The sequence below is a fragment of the Excalfactoria chinensis genome, chromosome Z (assembly GCF_039878825.1).
Source record: "Excalfactoria chinensis isolate bCotChi1 chromosome Z, bCotChi1.hap2, whole genome shotgun sequence".
NCBI lineage: Eukaryota > Metazoa > Chordata > Aves > Galliformes > Phasianidae > Excalfactoria > Excalfactoria chinensis.
The window spans coordinates 40048092-40067006 of NC_092857.1; the positions used below are offsets into that span (position 1 = coordinate 40048092).

Sequence of the window (18915 nt, forward strand, 5' to 3'; positions counted from 1 at the left end):
GATTGTGAATCTGGAACATCCACCCAGCCAGTGGGAAAACAGGGGAGGGAGCTGGCACGGGGGAGACAAGTACAAAAGCAGTACTATTGCATCCATAAGGGTGCTCCAGTTTGCAAAATGCCCAACATTAAGATTGCAAATAAAATCTGTACAATGCAAAATTTAAGGGGGATTTTCATTACTATAGTAACGGAGAATTTAAATGTCTTCATTTAAATATGGCTTTGTTTAAATTTTCCTTAATGAAAACAGGTACTACAAAACTGAGGTTGGTTCAACAGCTGTAATACAGAACAAGTTCAGGCAGTGGTCAAAGTATTTATATCTTTTCACCACAATTTAATGTAGGCAGCTCATGCAGATTAACATTTAGTCCACGAATGTGATGCTTCTTCTAAGCAGTCTTAGATCCTCCTAATTGGCAGAGGTATACAATATACAGAGGGACCAGTCTTTCATGCAACAGGATATAATAAGGAGAGAACTAGGTGAATAGAATAGAAGAGACTTGGGTATTCATCCCAACTGCATGCTAGCATGCTACATACAGATCTTCAGCCTACATTTAATGAGCTTTCTAAATTTGGTGACGAAACATGTATTTCAGGGTATCTGAACAATACTTGCCACTCTGAGGGAAGAATAAAGATACAGCATGGATGGTCTGTCTTGGTAATTCATCTTTACTTGAAAATTTGCAGCATCATGATGGTATTTACTACTTGTTACCTTGTTGTTTTGGATCTTCTTAGTAATTAAAAAAAAAAAAAAACAGAAAAAACTAAGAACAACAAAAATTAAACAAAGTAAGTCAAAGCAGACAAATGTGTCACCTAACAATTACCAAATGCTTCTGCATTTTCCCACCGCTGAAATACTTCTTGGTGTGCTCTGAAAATAAATGCCTCTTCACAAGAGGACTGTGCAATCCCCTAAATGGGCATTTTTCTGTGTTTGGTAAAATACAATTTAAACACTATGCTTCATCTTTGTCAAAAAAAGATTTAGCTTTGCAAGTAAACATAATTCATAAGGTATTATATCAGAATACATTGCTCACCACTGATTAGAAAACTGTAAAACTGCTTCTTCACAATCTGAAAACAAATCACTACATTTTGTTCACGAGAACAGAGCTTATAGTCGTAAGTTGCACATAAAGGGTTTATTTTAAATGTTTTAAGGATAGAGTTACATCATAATTATAAAAATTACTTACAGAATTAAGTAACAGATTTAAAGTGTTTATACTTCTAAATGCAGAGAACAGGGAACTGTCTACATTGTTCAAAAAAAACAAAAAAAACCAAAAAACAAAACAACAAAAAAAAACCAACAAAAAAAACCAAGCTATAAAGATGAAGTCATTACCTAATTTTAAAATGTGAACACGAAGACCTTTGAACTATACATATACCAAGATCCATCCAAATTGCACAAATGATGTAAAATACAAAAAACACAGCATTTTCAAGGAACCAGAAGCTGTTTTTACTATCATTCTTTTTCCATATGCAACTAATAGATTTTATCTGAAGAGAAGGACTTCATTTTTAGTTCTTTTTTTAAATTAAATCATCTACCTCTTTCAATAAAAGGGGGTTTTCCCATACTTTACTCCTTAGTTTAGGGTTTGGCACTCAAAGGAAAAATGCAGCGTTTTACTGGTGTGACTTTATTTATTTGTTAACAGAATACACGGTCCCTTTAAATGCTGTACGACACATACAACTGGAAAAATTACCTTCTGTTGGCACTATGCTTGTCTCACTGGTGCATTTAATCCTACTAACAACCATTAAAACAGCACAATAAGCAAATTCACAAAAAACTGAACACAAAATAAAAACAGAACAAAACCAAAACCTAAACATTTTTAACATGCAACCTTAGTTTGTTACACTGAACATTCTAACCCTCTAAGCATGCAAAAAATGATGGTCTGCATTTAACTTTTTTTCCTTTTAAAAAGTTTTACATGGCAGCCTGACATCACACACGCACACACACACGATATACAACAGTACTACAGCAGGTAAATGTGAAAGGCCAATAATTTTTATACAAAGATCCATGGCCTGTGCCATCACGGGCCCCATGTAATTTTGGAAAGTAATGTTGAACCCCTAGAACAAGGAACCAACATTTAGTTACCAGGGTAACGCAAGCACTGCATGCAGATCTGAAACATGAGCCTAAAACAAAGCCCAAAGAAGACGGGCAGGGAGTGGAATTAGTGTCAAGCCTCAAAAAGGTGGTTTAAGCTACTGGGAAAAGAAAAAACAATGGAACAAAAGAAAATGGAACAAAGAAAAGATTAAAAGAAATACCTATACAATAGCCAATGGGGACATCTAAAAACAACCATAAAATTTACAGTTTATAGATTATACTCTCATTGGCAGAATATGTGGTGTATTAAAGTGGCTTGCAGACAACCCACAAATGCAAGCCTAATGCAGAAAGTGTTCAGGTAGATCTAATCCTTGGATCTTTCAAAACAAACTTCATACTCCTCAGATGTATAGCCCCACACTCAGTGTACTAAGTTATTCATACATCTTGTGTGTCATCAATACACTCACTCATTCTTGTGCCAGAAATATCAACTTGGGCTCATGGAGCCAGGCTCAGCTTTGAGATTTACATGCAGGACTCTTAAGAGTCAATAGAAAACACATATAACAGATCTGCAGGATGAAAACACTGTTGCAAATCTGCTCACTTTGTTCAAAAGATAAGGAACATTTACTCATGTACTTAGTGCTTAAGGACTGCACTGAGAAACTATTCACTGTAAGACAATAGCCTGCCTTTGGTTGCCCATGATGAAATAACCAGACATAATGCAATATAAAAGCAATGGAGGAAGAATTAAGGTATCATACTTATATGGTGAGTATTTGTTACCATTCAACAGCAAAATGAGGCACAAGCCTTAAGGCTAAAATATGAAATCAGGCAAAAAAAAAAAAAAATGGACAAAAAGGGGCTTAAACCACCAAGTCTTCGGGTACACCCAAATCTGAGACCACACAGACCTCTGATCTTGTGAGTAACAGCATCTCTCCTGCATCCTTCCACTAATGGCATAAGGGAGGATTTCAGAGTACATGTTCCATCAACAGCGCTGTCTTCACAAAACTGCCCTTCCATGAAGCAGTTCTTGGAAACTTGCAGAGTTCTACCTTAGTGTAACATGACAATTTTGTTTCTGTGCTGATTGTTGTTGCCATTCTTATGCTTTCAAAAGCTGCCACACTTGCAAGAACAAAAAAACAAAACAAAACAACAACAACTAAAAAAAATCCCACCCCACCAACAACCCCAATCTTCATTTGCAACTATCCTATTTGCAAGATTAGAACTGTGAAAGGATTTTGCTGCAGTGGGCTACTAGGTACTTCCACAATCTAATGCAGATGGCTGAACCACTGAGACTGCCTGTAGCTTCCATGAGACAGCACACCACTGGCATGCAGAACTGTAGTGTTCACAGAATGAAATTCAAGTAACAGCATATCTCGAAGTAAGTACAATCTACACCACAAAAGGCAACAACAGAATTAAGCTGTAGATTTGTCTGGACACTCCTTATGTGGAAAAGCCAGAAAAAAATTAAGCTGGGAAGGTTCCTTTTTTAATCAAAATGGTTACAGACAAACAAACAAACAAATCAAAGAAGAAAACAAACAAACAAACAAACAAAAAATCAAGCAAACAACAGAATGCAACAGACTGAGTAGAAGGCAGCAAATGCCTCTCCTTCTCTACCATTATGTCTTCAATAAAAAATGACTCCTGTACCCTCCATCCCCCTTGAGACTGTATTTACCACAGTAAAATATAACTATTGTTAGGCATCTAATCCACACATTCAGGTTCCTAGATTTTGGTATTAGATGAGAGACTACTGATTGCCAATGCGTAGTCTAAAGTCTTCCGAAGTAGCATATGTATACTGTTAAACTCATGGCACCAAGCACTTGTGTTTTGCTAAGAGTGTAATGAACAAATAAAGAAGTACAACAATTAGGACTGAAGGCAGCCTTGTTGCATGTATTTTACTGGTTCCTACAACTTGTAAATATGGGCTATTAACCTTGCATTTTCTAGTTAACTGGTTATACAGATTAAATACATTTTTTATAGTTTAAAGACTTTTCACTGAAAGGTGCGCAAGTCAAACACTTGATATTCTACAGCCATGTGACTACTAAAAATGCACAAGTATTTTCATGTACTACAAATTCTTAAGAAGCTGTATTTTAAAAAAAAGTGTAGAAACACAGCAGACTGGTGTTACCTGGGTTAGGCACTCCTTAATGCTGCACAAATCATTCAAACCTTTCAGTAACAACAATTCTGTCCCAACCCTAAAAACAAGGACTGCCAGTAGCCAAGAAATTAAATTTAATGTTACAAAAGAAGGCATATCAAAATATCAAACTACACTTGCATGAGGTGAGTGCAAAGTTGAAGAAAGTTAAGATCTATGAAAAAAATTAGATTAAGGATTACAATACTAGATCAACTTTATACAGCCTGAATTTGCAGCTGTTTTTTGCTTTTAACTTCCTCCTGCCCAGATATACTGACTTCCTCCAAGAAAAGGAGTTTTCCTACACAAAATGTGTCATGTTCACATAATTTTTTTCCTACTATTCAGAACAAAACAGTTTTGCTGGCAGAGATTGTGGGTTCGCAGGGACACTTAAGCTTTCATTAAACTGGAAAGCAGTCAAGTCTTTTTGTCTACAAATTTTACATTTAATAGTTCCACAAATTTGGCAGAGTTCACAATGATGTCTAGGATGTCTTCACCAAATCGTAGACATAAATATGGAAATCATCATCAAACTTGATGAAATAGACAGATGGTTTGGCTTCAACTTGATGAATGACCATGCCAGTCCGTTTTGAGCCATCTTCTTTGGCATATTCCACTTGTTTGCCTACCAGGCTGTCCACAACTTCACCTGGTTCCCGTTCTGCAGGAGGTGAATCATCTGTAACACAAAACCAGTGTACTTTGGTAGGCATAGATGGAATTTCAGTATGGAAAACAACATCAGACTCATCTGCAAAACCAGTAAGAAACTATCAGAACTTTTAAATACATAGTATGCTGTTAGTTTTGTTCAGACAAGCATCTAATAACCAGTGTGCTTCTGAAAATATACAGTTGCATATTTTTTTAGCCTGCCAATAATACAACAGTTCAATTTTACAAAGTCAAGAACAGCACTTTTTGTTGTTTAATCATAATCAAAAGGTTTACATACATGTTATCAAAAATCTTTGTGGATTACTGAATTTATGCTACCAGCAGGAACAAAACTGGATCTCATCAGCAGCCCTTCCTACCCCCTACACACACATTATGTGATGTTTGAATCACAACAAGCCCACCTCTAAGATTAAGAGTAACCTCTTTGTCAGAAAGAGCTTTTGATTTGACATAGGAATAGATATCATTACTAAAATCTGATCATATTATTTGCTTGGCTAGCAAAATCTACCCAGAAGTATCCTCTTATTTGGACAATGTTTATGCCAAGTATTGATGCAAAAAGACAGGTAAATTTCATAACAAATATGATAAATAGTAATAGCAGCACATTGGAGACCTGGAAGCTAACCTCACCTAAAAAACCACATTCTTTCTCTGCTTCTTTTATGGAGTTTCTTTGTAAATGTACAGTTCATCCATAAATGCATCATCACAAATAGTTATCACTCTCTCAAAAGCAGATTTATGTTAAGTATTTGTTGACAAAACATATGCTTAACTCATTTTAATTTAGAAAGAATTGTGCAGTATTTGCACAGTTTTAGTATCAAAACCAGTAACATGTTTTCCCCTTACAGAAAAAAGCTTACATGAAAAATCATATTTCTCAACAGTTAATTCTTATTTTAACATTACCTGCAAACTTAGTGCGCTTCTGAGTACGGTGTCCACATTACTTAGAAAAACACTGAACAAAACTGGCCCTAAAATGGAGACTTGGGAACCCTAACAGTCTGATGTAACCCCATTTACTACAACTCTTTGACCCCAAATGTCAGCCAACTGTTCATTCGCTTTACCTTAGGCCTTAAGCAGAGGATCTCAACTATGTAGCTGCCAAAAGCATGCTTCATGCAGCCCAAAACCAAATCCGGAATCGCATCCACAGTCAGCTCTAGCCCAATCTACAGATATGTCCAGAACTGTATCTAGAGTGAGTGAGTAGTTTTTAAGCAGACAAACAAACAAACCACCCCCACAACTTCTCAGATTAACAGAACTGCATTCATACAAGATCATGTTCATGAAAACAAACTCCCGTGTCCATAAACAAACCACAGGCAATATAAAAAGGTGCCACTTTCCAGAAGAAAAAAGAATGAAATGTGCCTACTTACTTGAATCAGGCATAATGCGAAGGTCACCCTCTTTATAATCGTCTAAGAGTTGGTACATGTACAAGACAGGATCTTTCTCATAGGTAATATAAAACCATGTGTTCATAATAGGAGCTCGAGCCAAGACCATCCCCCTCCATTCATCTTTTGAGCCATCTTCTGTCTCAAACATGTGTTCCACAGCTTTGCCAATCATTGTGTCTGCCAGGTGGGCATCACTAATTCGAGATGAAGCTGCAATGACAGCATTCCATAAGTTGATTCAAAAGCACAGATACGTGCCGCTGTGAAAACCGGTTTTATTTTCATGATTTACAAACAAATTTGATTTGAAGTTAGTCAATTAATACGCAAAGCAAATACTGTTCATTCCAGAGAGTTTACTTAGTGAAGAAATGCAGAATTTTAGTAGTGTTATTAAAACCATAAACCACTGTATTGCTCAAGATCAAATAATCTTAATGTGCAGCAATGGAATAGCAACGTAGGCTACAGCGATGAAAACTCTTTGTATTTTAGCTAGATATTGGGCAGTGAGTAGATAAGGCAAGCAAGAAAAGGAAGAGAAGCCAAATACAGAGCAGTTTAAGGAAGGTAAAATCTTTGAAAGTGTTTTCTGTTGTTATTACAAATGCTTAGGGAATGTACAGAATGAAAAATATCACTGCCAGACATACTGCACACAACATAACCAAGATCACCTAGAGTTTAAATTTTAATGGAAAAATCAAAGTTAACTATTCATAATCTTGTTAAGGTAAAACTCCAAACAAAACCCACAGGATGTACTATTTGCTATTTAAATACAAAAAAAAAGAGAAACCAAACAAAAACTTCTGGATTCTCTGGTACTGTCAGATCTTTGTGAACTCTGAAAATTTAAACAGATTTAAGATTACCTGCTACGTGACAAAAATTAATAAAATCTAAGTGTTCAGATGTCATGTTGGGGATGCTGGGAATCACTGAGAGAGAACATTCAAAAATAAGTGTCAGGTTATATGTGTGAATTTAGAAAAAAAAACAAAAAAAAACAAAAAAAACCCCAACCAACACTTACCAACTCTGTCTGGAAGGACTTCAAGTGCAGAAACTCTTTCATCTTTGTGCAGCTCTAGTCCATATACACAATCAAATCCATCATACTTTATAAGATAAAGAGAGGGATTTACAGGAACTTGGTCAAGAACTGTGCCCTTCCACTGTGTTACAGGTCCACTCCCTTCTTTCCATCCATGCTGTATTCTGCAGCCTACAATGTTTCTTCGTGGCTGAGAAATAGGTTTGCTTGGTCCCACATTGTTTCTGTGCTTTCTGTACACAGAACAAACATAATATTAAACAAGCACATATTCAAAATTCTACTCTGGATAAGAAGTGTATACTTTGTCTACAGCTTGGTGTATCTTAGTGAAACAAAAGTATAAAGCTTATCACATTATGCTGGAAAAACAAAACAAAACAAAACAAAAAAACCTTCCACGCACAAAAAAACAACAACAAAACATACTGAAAAGTAGTGGATTACTCCCAACAACATTTTAATGATTCTTTCATAATTATATACCTAAAACTAGTTTGCTTAAGAACAAAATTGCTGCAGAGTATCAATTGTAAAACTCACCTGATCCCATCTCAAAACAGTTACCTCATATAACTTTCCTATCTCATTTCCCTCTCCTGTGAAAGGTAAACACAAATTCCTTACACCAGAATGAAGAAATGGGTGGAAATATTACTGGCAAGTGTCTGAAATTCTTCTAAGGCATTTTTTTTCTCCTATAACCTGTGTTTTCAGATGAAGGATATTTAGCTTCCGTTTTCACTTATTTTGGAGTCAATGTATTTTTAAAGGTATGTCCGCAATAACACTCCTCTTTACTGCAACACAGTTAAAACGATATTCAGTGGTAACGGCGATAGAAGGTATACTTCTTAGTGCACTAAACTAATTAAATACATTTTTCTGCCTTTCTTGTTTTCATGGAATTTGCATGCAAATTCCTCCCAAAGCACTGAATGCTTCATGCAAGTTTTATTCTATGCAGTTATTAAAATCACCAACTAACCATCTGAATACAAATGGAAGAAACACACAAACATTATGACAGCATACTGGGGATAGGAAATTAGTACTTTGTCTATTTTAGCATGTTAAACACACATTTTAATTCTTAAAATGATTATTTAGGGGGGTGACACGTCAAAATACTGGCAAATCTCAACTAATACTAAAATAATTATTTGGACTCGTTACTACCTGTTACATACTTCATTTATGTGGCAGTCAAATATGCAGTAATATTCTTAAAAGCAAATAGGTTGCAAACAAAAAAAAAAAAAAAAAAAAAAAATTCTTCCTTAAGTACAGCAGTAACTGAAGATAAATGCCTCAAAGAATGATGAGAGCTCACAGAGCAGTGTATGTATGATAGAGATACAAAGCAGACAAATAACAGTGAAATCTCCGTCCTACAGAGTAAAGCGCTCACTATATGAAACTAAAATGCATAATGCCAAAGATGTAATCAAAACTCTATCAAAAATGACATGCATGATTATTTCATCAGATTATTATTTCATCAGTTTATCCCACCTCCAGAAAAATATCCTAGCAGGAACTTCAATAGTAGAATTTACCAAAATTCCTCTATTGTGATTTGACTTTTTCAGCAAGAGAAGCCTACAGTGTCTGTAGTCCTAACTTCTGAGAGCATAAATTAATATAAACTATCAGCTACAAGGCTCTTTCTCATAGTTAGTTTAAATTTTACGTTGAAACTAGAATGTATTATCAAACTCTTGCTCAAGTGTTTCCTTTTTTTTTTTTTTTTTTTTTTAATTACAATACTATCAGTAACACTTTATCATGACTAAGTGAGATGATAGAAATGAGTTTTACATTTACTTCATCATGGTTTTATGATTTTTGGTTATCGGTATTCCACATCATAACATCACATAGTGCACAGCAAGTTAAAGAGTTAAAGCTCCAGTTCTGAGCACCAGTCCAGAAGAGAAGAACTACATTCCCCAGGAGACTGTGCATGGCTCTGTTATCATTCCTGATCAGGGGGAACAAGGCCTCAGTAGGTCATCTAATGTCTCTCTTTCTGACTGTCAGGCTCTCTCACTGCTGGTCATCCTGACTGCACGTCATTGGTGTAAGGCCTTCAGTTCTTTTTGCACACTCTTGATTTCATTATATTTGATTTATTAGTTTCAATTCTAACTATATTGTATTATACTGTGTTATCTCGCATTCCAGTGCCATACTTAGTAAATTACTTTGTTTCTCCTTAAGATCACTGCCACTGTTTTTAATTATTCAGGGTCCCCTGTTTCCCTTTTCTGGAAGCGTGGATCTGCGGATCCCCCCACCCAGTCACAGAACTGGGCCAAGCCAGCCTGTAAACCATTGACAACTTAGTTCTAATGAATCATAGTTCCATTTAAAGTTTTAAAAAAAACTGAAATAATGTCAGTTTTTTATGTTTGTATATACTGCTAACTATCTGATTGTTGGAAAGACTGAAGATACTGTTCAATATCAGTTTCTGCTTTCCACTTGTAAAGCACAATCTCCCTGAAATGTTTAAAGTGAAACAATAGAGTAAAAAGCTTCACAGTCATTCTAAATAATATGATGGAAAAATACTGCACAAGTGAATTCTAACTAGTAACTACCTTTTAAAATGCCTTGAAGAGAGCAAAAAACATTACAAATGTAGTTACAAGTCAAACACCAGCCAGGTATACTTGCAGATCAAGTTGTTTCTGAAGTCTGTTCTAGTACTCTCATTTGCAGTGTTTTTTAATGTAAAAAAATAAATAAATAAATAATAATAATAATAATAAAATATATATATATATATATATGAGATCTTTAAATTAATAAATTTCCAAGAAAAATTTGTATTTTCTTACAAATGAACATGTGGTAAGAAAGAATGCATAGCTCTTCATGTAACAGCTACCAATTTTTTTCATCCAAGACATAAAGTAATGAACCCAAGTAATACCTTAACAGTACGCTGTTTCTGTAATACACCATGTAATAAAAGTATACATAACCTTCTGACATGCTATATCCAGAAGATCCAAAATGTTTACCTATATTAAAATTCTCTTCAAAAATTCCACTCTGATTCTCAGATTGAGATAACAATTTTTCTAGATACATACAACACGTGGAGTCAGACAAACCAAAAAACAGCAAGTCCTAGAAACTGCTCTCAACACATCAGATAAATCCTCAGCATTTTTCAGATCCTCTTCCATATCTTGAAAGCATTAAGCTGGTGAAGAAAACCTAGTTATGTGAAAAGGTTTCATTATCAAAATCAGATCTGTGAGATTACACAGGCAGAAAGAAATCTTCCTATTTCTTCAAATTATGTTTAGATGGTCCTCACACAAACTTTTATTTTGCATGTGCTATCAGGAAGAACAGTGTACTACAGAACTACTTATGACTGGCAGCTGAGAACCATTACTTCAGGACCGCACTTACAGGACAAATTGGTATTTATAAAAGGAGCATGGCAATTTCCAATAGTCTATCTAGTTGTCCATTTAATTAAGTCCAGTTCTCAGAGACATCATGTGTTAGAACTAAGGAAAGAAACTGCAAAGGACGAAAGAAAGCCACACCTCTAAGATTTGGGGGGAAAAAAAGAAAAAAAAAAAAGAGAAAAAGAGAAAAAAAAAAAAAAAAAACACAGCTGCAAAAAAACTGACAAGAAAACTCAGCAATTGTGTAGGTGCAGTGTAGAAGCAGTGGTCCAAACAATTAATGGTCTGAACAATTTCAGGCTTTCATAGTATGAAGAAGAAAAGCTATTAAATATAGGACCCCAAACTTATTACAGTCTTATTACAGATAACCACCAACAGCAGAATGTCAATGAGACAATTATTATTAACTATTTTTTACAATATTCAGACTATGAGACATGTTAGACAAAGTGCTTCCTATACGCTCTCAAAACTCACTATTCAATTGCAAAATCTTATGATGCTGCAGGAGCCAAGATTACAATTTAGTTTAAAGAGGCATCAGAAATTCAAAAGGCTAGGTTCACTCATAGTTAAATTATAGGTACAGCCTGCACCTCGAGATCCTCAAATTGCAAACTACAAGATATGAGGGAAGAAGAAAGGATTGACACATACATCATTTCTTGTACTCTTTCCTTAAGTACCAAGAGTGGAAAAAGAATGAGATCTGAGAGACTACTGACTGGTCTGAAGCTAATGAGGTCAGATTAATATTCACAGCAATCGTCACTATCCACTGACATCATCTGGAAGATCTGTCCTTATGCAAGTGAACTGTAATTATGGCTGAATCCTTTCCAAAAGTCTCAACAGTTGACTACCACTTTGTGGTGAGTTCAGAAGAGTAATCTGCACTGCTCATGTGATCACTTCTTTAAATCACGCTCTCTTACATACTCTTGGCTCTTCCCTCTGCCACAAAAATTCTGTAGCACGTATGAAGTCTCCCCTATGGCCTTAACATACATTAACAATAGGCTTGTTCCTCTTCTTTTATATTAAATGAGGAATATAAAAGTCATAACTAAATCCACAACAAAGTACACATTACTAACTTACTGTTTACTATAACAGCTCAAAGTATTATAAGCACACATTTTTACAGAATCATCCATATCTCACTTTCTTACCGTAAACTACACATGTAAACAATTCTCTGCTAGTCTCTTATTCTCAGATAAGTCAGCGAACACTGTATCTTTGTTTGCACATAAAACCTTCACTAAATGATCCAGAAACAAGTGAACTAGGCTAAATTAACATAAAACTAAGCTGGATAATTAAATTCCTCAGAACTGTATCATATAGCCTTTATGCCAGCAAATGCAGAACCTATTTAGGTATTTAAAAACTGTATATCAACACAACAGTAAAGACAAATCTAGCCACCCTCAAGTACAAAAGGCAACCCACCTCTGATAGTCTTCCCATCATATACTCCTTTCTCTGAGCGGTTGAAAAAGAACAAGAGAAATTAAGTATTAACCAACTCTACCTGCCTCTAGACAAATAAATTTATGTCTTTGCCTTCTATGAGAATAGAATGGATAACGATGAGTTGGTGGAAAGGATTAGTTTTACATCAAATGTTGTCTCTGGGAAACAGTTATTACTCATTCAAGTATGTTAAGTCACTGAAAACACACTTGCTAGGCAAACTGCTTTGGACAGGTGCATGTCATACGCCACCATAATATGACAGACTTAAAAAATGGACCTAGTAACTTTTTAATAAGTTTCACTCTAAACCAGCCTAGATTTCTCCCATCAGAGATGCAGTCAGATTCATCTCACCATTTGACACTAAGATCAATAGTGCCCAGAGTATTAACTATTTTCTCACAGCTACTCAGCAACATTCAGCTGCTAAATAAAGATCTTGTACAGGAAATAATGCATGTCATGAGAATGCATTAGAAGATATCCTTGACACACAAATAGCAGCTTTCTAACAGACATATTCCTTATTTCAGAAAAGTAAAAAAACAATTTCAAAACTACAGTTCTAGTGAATGGAAGATAAAATATTTCTAAGGTTATTTCCATACTGGTCTACCACTAAGTATGCTTTTCAATTTTTGTCAGCTTGTTAACAATGGATGAACATTTTGCCAGATTAACAGAGGTCCCTGAGTACATGTGACCAGATTCTGACTTGCAACTGCTTCTCTCTGAATTGCAGAGAAACTGTAAATTGTAGTCACCAAATAATTTCAGAATAACATTCAAAAACTGATGCTTAAAACTCCCTTAGTGGCTTATTCTTTCCTACCGCCCTCCAGAAAGAAAGTCTGACTCTACACAAAAAGACTGAATGCTATTCCTTAAGTTTTACAGAAGCTAAGTGGTTGGAGCAATGCAGATATATTTCTAAAACAGTCCTTCCAGTTACAGACAACTATATTTTTGTAAAAATATTAACAACTTACTTGTGGGAAGTTCTTTTCTTCATCATGCTGGCAGAGACTCCTGCATGACCTACAATATAAATGATGACGGAATTACTGATAAATAAACCCTGTGTACAATGTCACAAAAATCTATATTAAAAACAAAACAAAACAAACAAACAAAAAAAAACCACTCATATATAAAAATTTCCTTACAAACACTAAAATGTACACAATCCAAAAACACCATGTTATGGATGATCAATGAACTCCTGCAATGGGAGAATGCTTTACAGAAATAAGAAAGGACTGCTTCCCCATGAAGCTTGAAGAGTGATGTCACTACAATAGTTAAAAAAAGAAAAGCTGAACTTCACATAACAGGGACCTGGTCTATGTTCTAGAAGAATGGCCACACCAGTGAGATGACCAGCTAGCTGTAACAGTTAAGTGAATCAAATGACTGTCCTCATGCTAACCAAAATAATGCAAATGCATGTCTTGCTGAATTAATCAGACCAACATGGAGGAAGTGTACATATGATTCAGCTTATAAAACGTAAGAAAACTAAGCAATAAACAAAGAGGCATGAAGAGAGCAGGTCTGTTGAACTGGCTTCAACTCACATATTCCTTCTGAGCAAACAAGAGTGTCTAGTATTATGATGAGGAGCATGTTACTGACAAATAGAGTCATAGTTGTATTGCGATCCAGCTGCACATACAATTACTATATTAATTGTGCCAAGTGTAACTGACACTTGTGATTTAATTGCTGTAATATTCTGCTAAATCAAACAGAATTAAAAGTCTAAAGACTTAAAATAAGGTATTAAAGAGTTAAAGCCTTCTGTAAAGAACCTGGTAAGAGAGTGCTGCATTCTTGCCACCAGTAGGCATAATGCACATGACATCACAGGTCAGATATTAAGCAGTACTGAGAATTCTGATGAAGTACTACAGTCATGAATAAGAGTCTAAAGAAAAGTACTTTACACAGTGATTTGGGAAGTAGTGAAAACACTGGATGCATATGGGCTCCTTAAGGTGAGGAACAATCACCCTTTGCATGTGAGTGCAAGCAAAGCCTGAAAGAAACTAGCAGAGAAATCTAAAGGATAGACAGAAATCTTTGGTGTGATGTTTCAAGGACAGAAGGGCACTGCACTTATTCCAGTCAAATTTGGGTTGAATTTGAAAACTTAAAACCTTCTGATAAGAGAAGGAAAAGGAGAAAAGAAGGCTGGTAATGGTTGTTAGAATGCTGCTGGTGAACAGTAGTTAACTTTGGAAATAACATTTATTTAGCAAATGATTTTTGCATGAAAGAATATGATGTGCAAATCATGAAAGCATATGGGGAAAAAAAAGAAAAAAGTTTTCTGAATCACATCATCAGAACGCAGTGACTGCCCAATGCATATGGATTCTTTTCTACAGTCTACTCAAATAGATCCTATTAAAGTCACAGCTGTTATATATATATATATCTTTAGGCTAATGAATGCTCAGGAAGATGTCTGGCTTGATTCTGATTCTCCCAGTGCTCTTCGTGATTATTCAAAAAAGAAAATAAGTTTAAAATGGTTACTACTATTATATGAATTGAGAAAGCACCAGGTGCATACTTTAGATAATTATTCACTCCCTGTAATAAAATGATCTCAAAACTAAACCAGGAAGTATATTCCTAGAATGGATGGCTTCTGTATAGGGAAAAGGAGCAACCCAGGTTATCCTCAGTACAGATGACATTCAAAATTCAGTATTAGAAACAAGGATACTCCTATAAACCTTAGCGCTGAAACAGGCAGACCTCGTCCTGTCTTCTGGGCCAGGCAACTGCTTGTCAACTATGGTTAAAGGTAGTGGAAGATGGAATGGGGGATGAGAAGTATCAGATGGTTAATGGCAGTTGGGAATGCTCAAAAGCTGCAAACTGCCCTGATAAAATCTGCCACCTCAGACAGCTTTGACAGTCTGTACAGTCATGTCAAGGTGCGCTCAGATTTCCTTGGCAGTACAGTGTCAAGAAGCTTTTGGCTAACTGGGTCTGCTAGAGGGAAGCTTTACAGTGCTGAGAACAAAAAGCAGTGAGGTGGCCAAGTGCCAGGAGGAAGGCACCATGCCAGCTGCCATCACAGTGAAACTGCTATATTATGATTGCGCTGTGATTTCAGTATACTGATGTACTGCTCTGCTAAATGAAAATCCCATCTAACATCAAATACATTCAGAGAAGTAAAGCGGGCACTGAATTAGAACCTCTTTGTGGGCAGTACCCAAAAGAATCTTGTCAGAGCAGTGAACTAATGTGCAACTAACTGGACACATTTTACTAGCATCTCTAAAGAGTCGTGTATAAAAATGCTCAGAATTTTGACTATTAATGCTTAAATAAACACCTACATAAAAATATTTAATCAAGTTTCTCCACAGGTCTAAACAAATCAATACTTCTGTATTCAATGTGACTATATTTAACTATGTTCCAAGCATATCTGTAGGGTGTATTTGCTCAAGTCTTTCATGAAAAGTCGTAGCAGTATCACACAAGAGTCAAGCACTAAAAGTACCCCTAATAAAAAGTAGTCAAAAGTACTCAGTCTCCATAATATTCTTATTGGTTTTTTTTTTTCAAGTGGAAAAACAAAGAGGTTTTCAAAAACGAAGAAAAACATATAAAGTAACAAATGGTAGAATTAATACTGTATCTTATGTTTATGACATTCAGGCTTGAATCAAATCCTCAGAGTTGTGTTTCCAGTTCAAATGACATCTAAAAGGTTTGGGTTCCAAAAACACGCCCTTCAGTAAATATTACAGTGAAGATCTTATTTGCAAATACAGACTTTTAGAAGATCATATAATTAGAACTATACTTTAAGCATGTTTGTATGAACTTTTAATGAGAAAATAATAATAATTTCAAAAGACAACCAAAAGTTGAATTAGAAATGCTGAAGAATTTGGGAACTGACTGCAACTGAAGTTGCTTCTGTGTATAAGGTGGCTATGTTTAATTTGTACTTAATTCAACAAAATTTATTTTATTAAAATATGGGGGTGTTTTACCAAAACTACAAATCTTTAAAAATAAAAATAAAATAAATTACTGACTGATGATGGTTTTGGCTAAAACATCAGCAGCACTACAGAACGGCTCAGCAGCATTACAGAACACGTTGAGCTGGAAGAAGTCTATAAGAATTGTCAAGTCCAAACCCCGACTTGACACAGGACCACCCAAAAATCAGACCATATGTCTGAGACCACTGTCTAGATGCTTCCCTAATTCTGGTGAGCTGGTGACGTAACCACTTCCCTGGGGAGCCTGTTCCAGGGCATGATGACGCTTGTCTGAGATTGAGAAGGAATTTGTTGACTAGAGAACTATCGCCCTGCAACCCAGTAAGAGCTCTCAGGATTATCATAGTATAGGAATCTCTTTATTGTGTTCAACATACTTCTTATATGTTATTCACTAGAAAGCAATAACTTACCAAGAAAAGGTCATTGGCTTAAGATTCTACCAAGTAACAGGAATAAGACAGTAGGTTTCTCAACTTCCTTAAACATGACAAGATTAACTGTGCACATCAGCAGAACAGTGTAAACAGAATATCCTGTTATTCTTTAACTGCAGAGTTTGTTCTAGTCTGCTGACTCCCAAGGTTTCATAGCTATGAAGCCTACCACAGAGTTTATCAAGCCCCATGGTGACTAACCTGCAGTTACATCCTCACCCACAGAGAACAATACAGAATGGGGTCTAAATGACTAGAGTCAGAATCTTTTAAGATTTATGGGCCTCCAAACTGCAAAGACAGTGATAGATTGGTTATCCTTACTTCTGCTTAAGGCTGAAAAACATGAGCTGAGGAAGAAACATCAGTATTAACTGAGGAGGGAGTGCATGACCACTCAATTTTCTTCAGTAACCGTCACCTACTATTGTTAGAAAATTACCTAATTTTGCCTCAAAGTAGTTGATTAATTGTTGTTAGAAAGCTCAGTAAACTGTCTGGTATTGCTCCATTGAGTCACTGTCTGACTACGTTGCTCTGGCAACTCTCGTCAAACACACAGTATTTGGAGGACTCCAAACATTCACCTTCTTCACAACTCTGTATGGGATGAAACAACTTTCTCTGCAAAAAACCTTTTCCTGATATCCAGCCTAGACTTTCCTTATCACAGCTCCAAGCCTTTCCTGTGGGTTCTACTGGTCACAAGAGAGCACTGCTCCTCCACTCTCCTCATGAGAAAACTGTAGGCTGCAATGAGTTCTCCCCTCAGCCTCCTCTTCCCTGGACTGAACAAATGCATTCCTTGTGCAGAATATGGCATTTGCTCTTGTTAAACTTCATAGCATCCTCGGAGTCAGAAGGGGCCTTTAAAGGCCATCTAGACCAATTCCCCTGTAATGAAAAGTGACATTTACTGCTAGATCAGGTTGCTCAGAGCCTGCTCCAGCCTGGCCTTTAAACTCTCCAGGAACGGGAAATCCATATCACTGGGCAACCCACTCCAGTGCCTTACCCCCCACACTGTAAAAGACATTTTCCTTATATCTAACCTAATTTTACCCTCCTTAAGCTTGAACCATTTCTCCTTGTTCTATCACAACAAAAACTGCTAAAGAGTCTGCCCCCTTCTTTCCTGCAGCTTCTTTTTAGATACCAAAGAAGACCAGTATCAGGTCACCTTAGGGCCTTCTCCAGGAGTTTGTGATCTTGAGCAACAAAGACCTAGCAAAAAGCAGAGCTAGGGCCCTGAACTTCAGGAGAGCAAACTGCCAGTTGCTCAAGGAATTGATGGATGGGATCCCCAGGCAAAATATCCTTAAGGGCATAGGAACAGAACAGAGCAGGCAGGTCTTTAAGGGCACCCTTCTGCAAGCACAAGAGCTCTCCATTCCCCAGCAGAAGAAACTGAGCGGAGGAGGCAGGCAACCAACATTGCTGTGCAGGGACATGCAGCTTATACTGAGGGAAAAGAGAGAACCGTACAGGAAGTGGAAGCACGGTTGTATAGCCTGGGAAGAGTACATGGACATTAAGCACATGTGCAGAGACAGGATCAGGAAAGCCAAAGCAGAGATTGTCTTGAACTTGGCAAGGGATATGAAAAATAACAAGGGGTTCTACAGGTACACAGGCAGGAGGGAACCAGCTGAGGAGTGTGTACCCCCTCTGATAAAAGAGAACAGAGAACTGGCTTCCTCAGACATGGGAAAAAAAATGCGGTCCTCAGTGTTTTGTCTCAGTCTTCTCTGGTGGTGATCATGGAGCACATCCTCCTTGTTACCATGTTAAGGTGCATACAAGATGAAGAGGTGATCTGAGTTGGCCAGCACGGCTTCACTAAGGACAGATCTTACCTGACCAATCTGGTGGCCTTCTACCAGCATTGGTGGACAGGGGAAGGGCAACTGATGCCATCTACGTGGACTTCTACAATGCCTTTGACAAGGTCCCTTGCCACATCCTTCTCTCTAAATTGGAGAGGTATGGATTTGAAAGATTGACTGTTTGATGGATTAAGAACTTGT

General features: G+C 36.5%; 1 protein-coding gene across 2 annotated transcripts in view; it reads right to left on the reverse strand.

The window, feature by feature from the left end:
• Positions 1 to 330: 330 nt before the first annotated feature.
• Positions 331 to 18915, reverse strand: part of SPIN1 (spindlin 1) — a 59645-nt gene continuing 41060 nt past the window's right edge. The window contains exons 3-6 of one of the 2 annotated variants that reach the window (XM_072359700.1): positions 13401 to 13449; positions 7472 to 7725; positions 6412 to 6645; positions 331 to 5009 (exon numbers count right to left, since the gene is read on the reverse strand). In XM_072359700.1, coding sequence (XP_072215801.1) covers positions 4810 to 5009; positions 6412 to 6645; positions 7472 to 7725; positions 13401 to 13449 — 737 coding nt within the window. In that variant the 3' untranslated portion in view covers positions 331 to 4809. The remainder of the gene's footprint in view (positions 5010 to 6411; positions 6646 to 7471; positions 7726 to 13400; positions 13450 to 18915) is intronic. The other variant, XM_072359702.1, reaches the window with a different exon arrangement.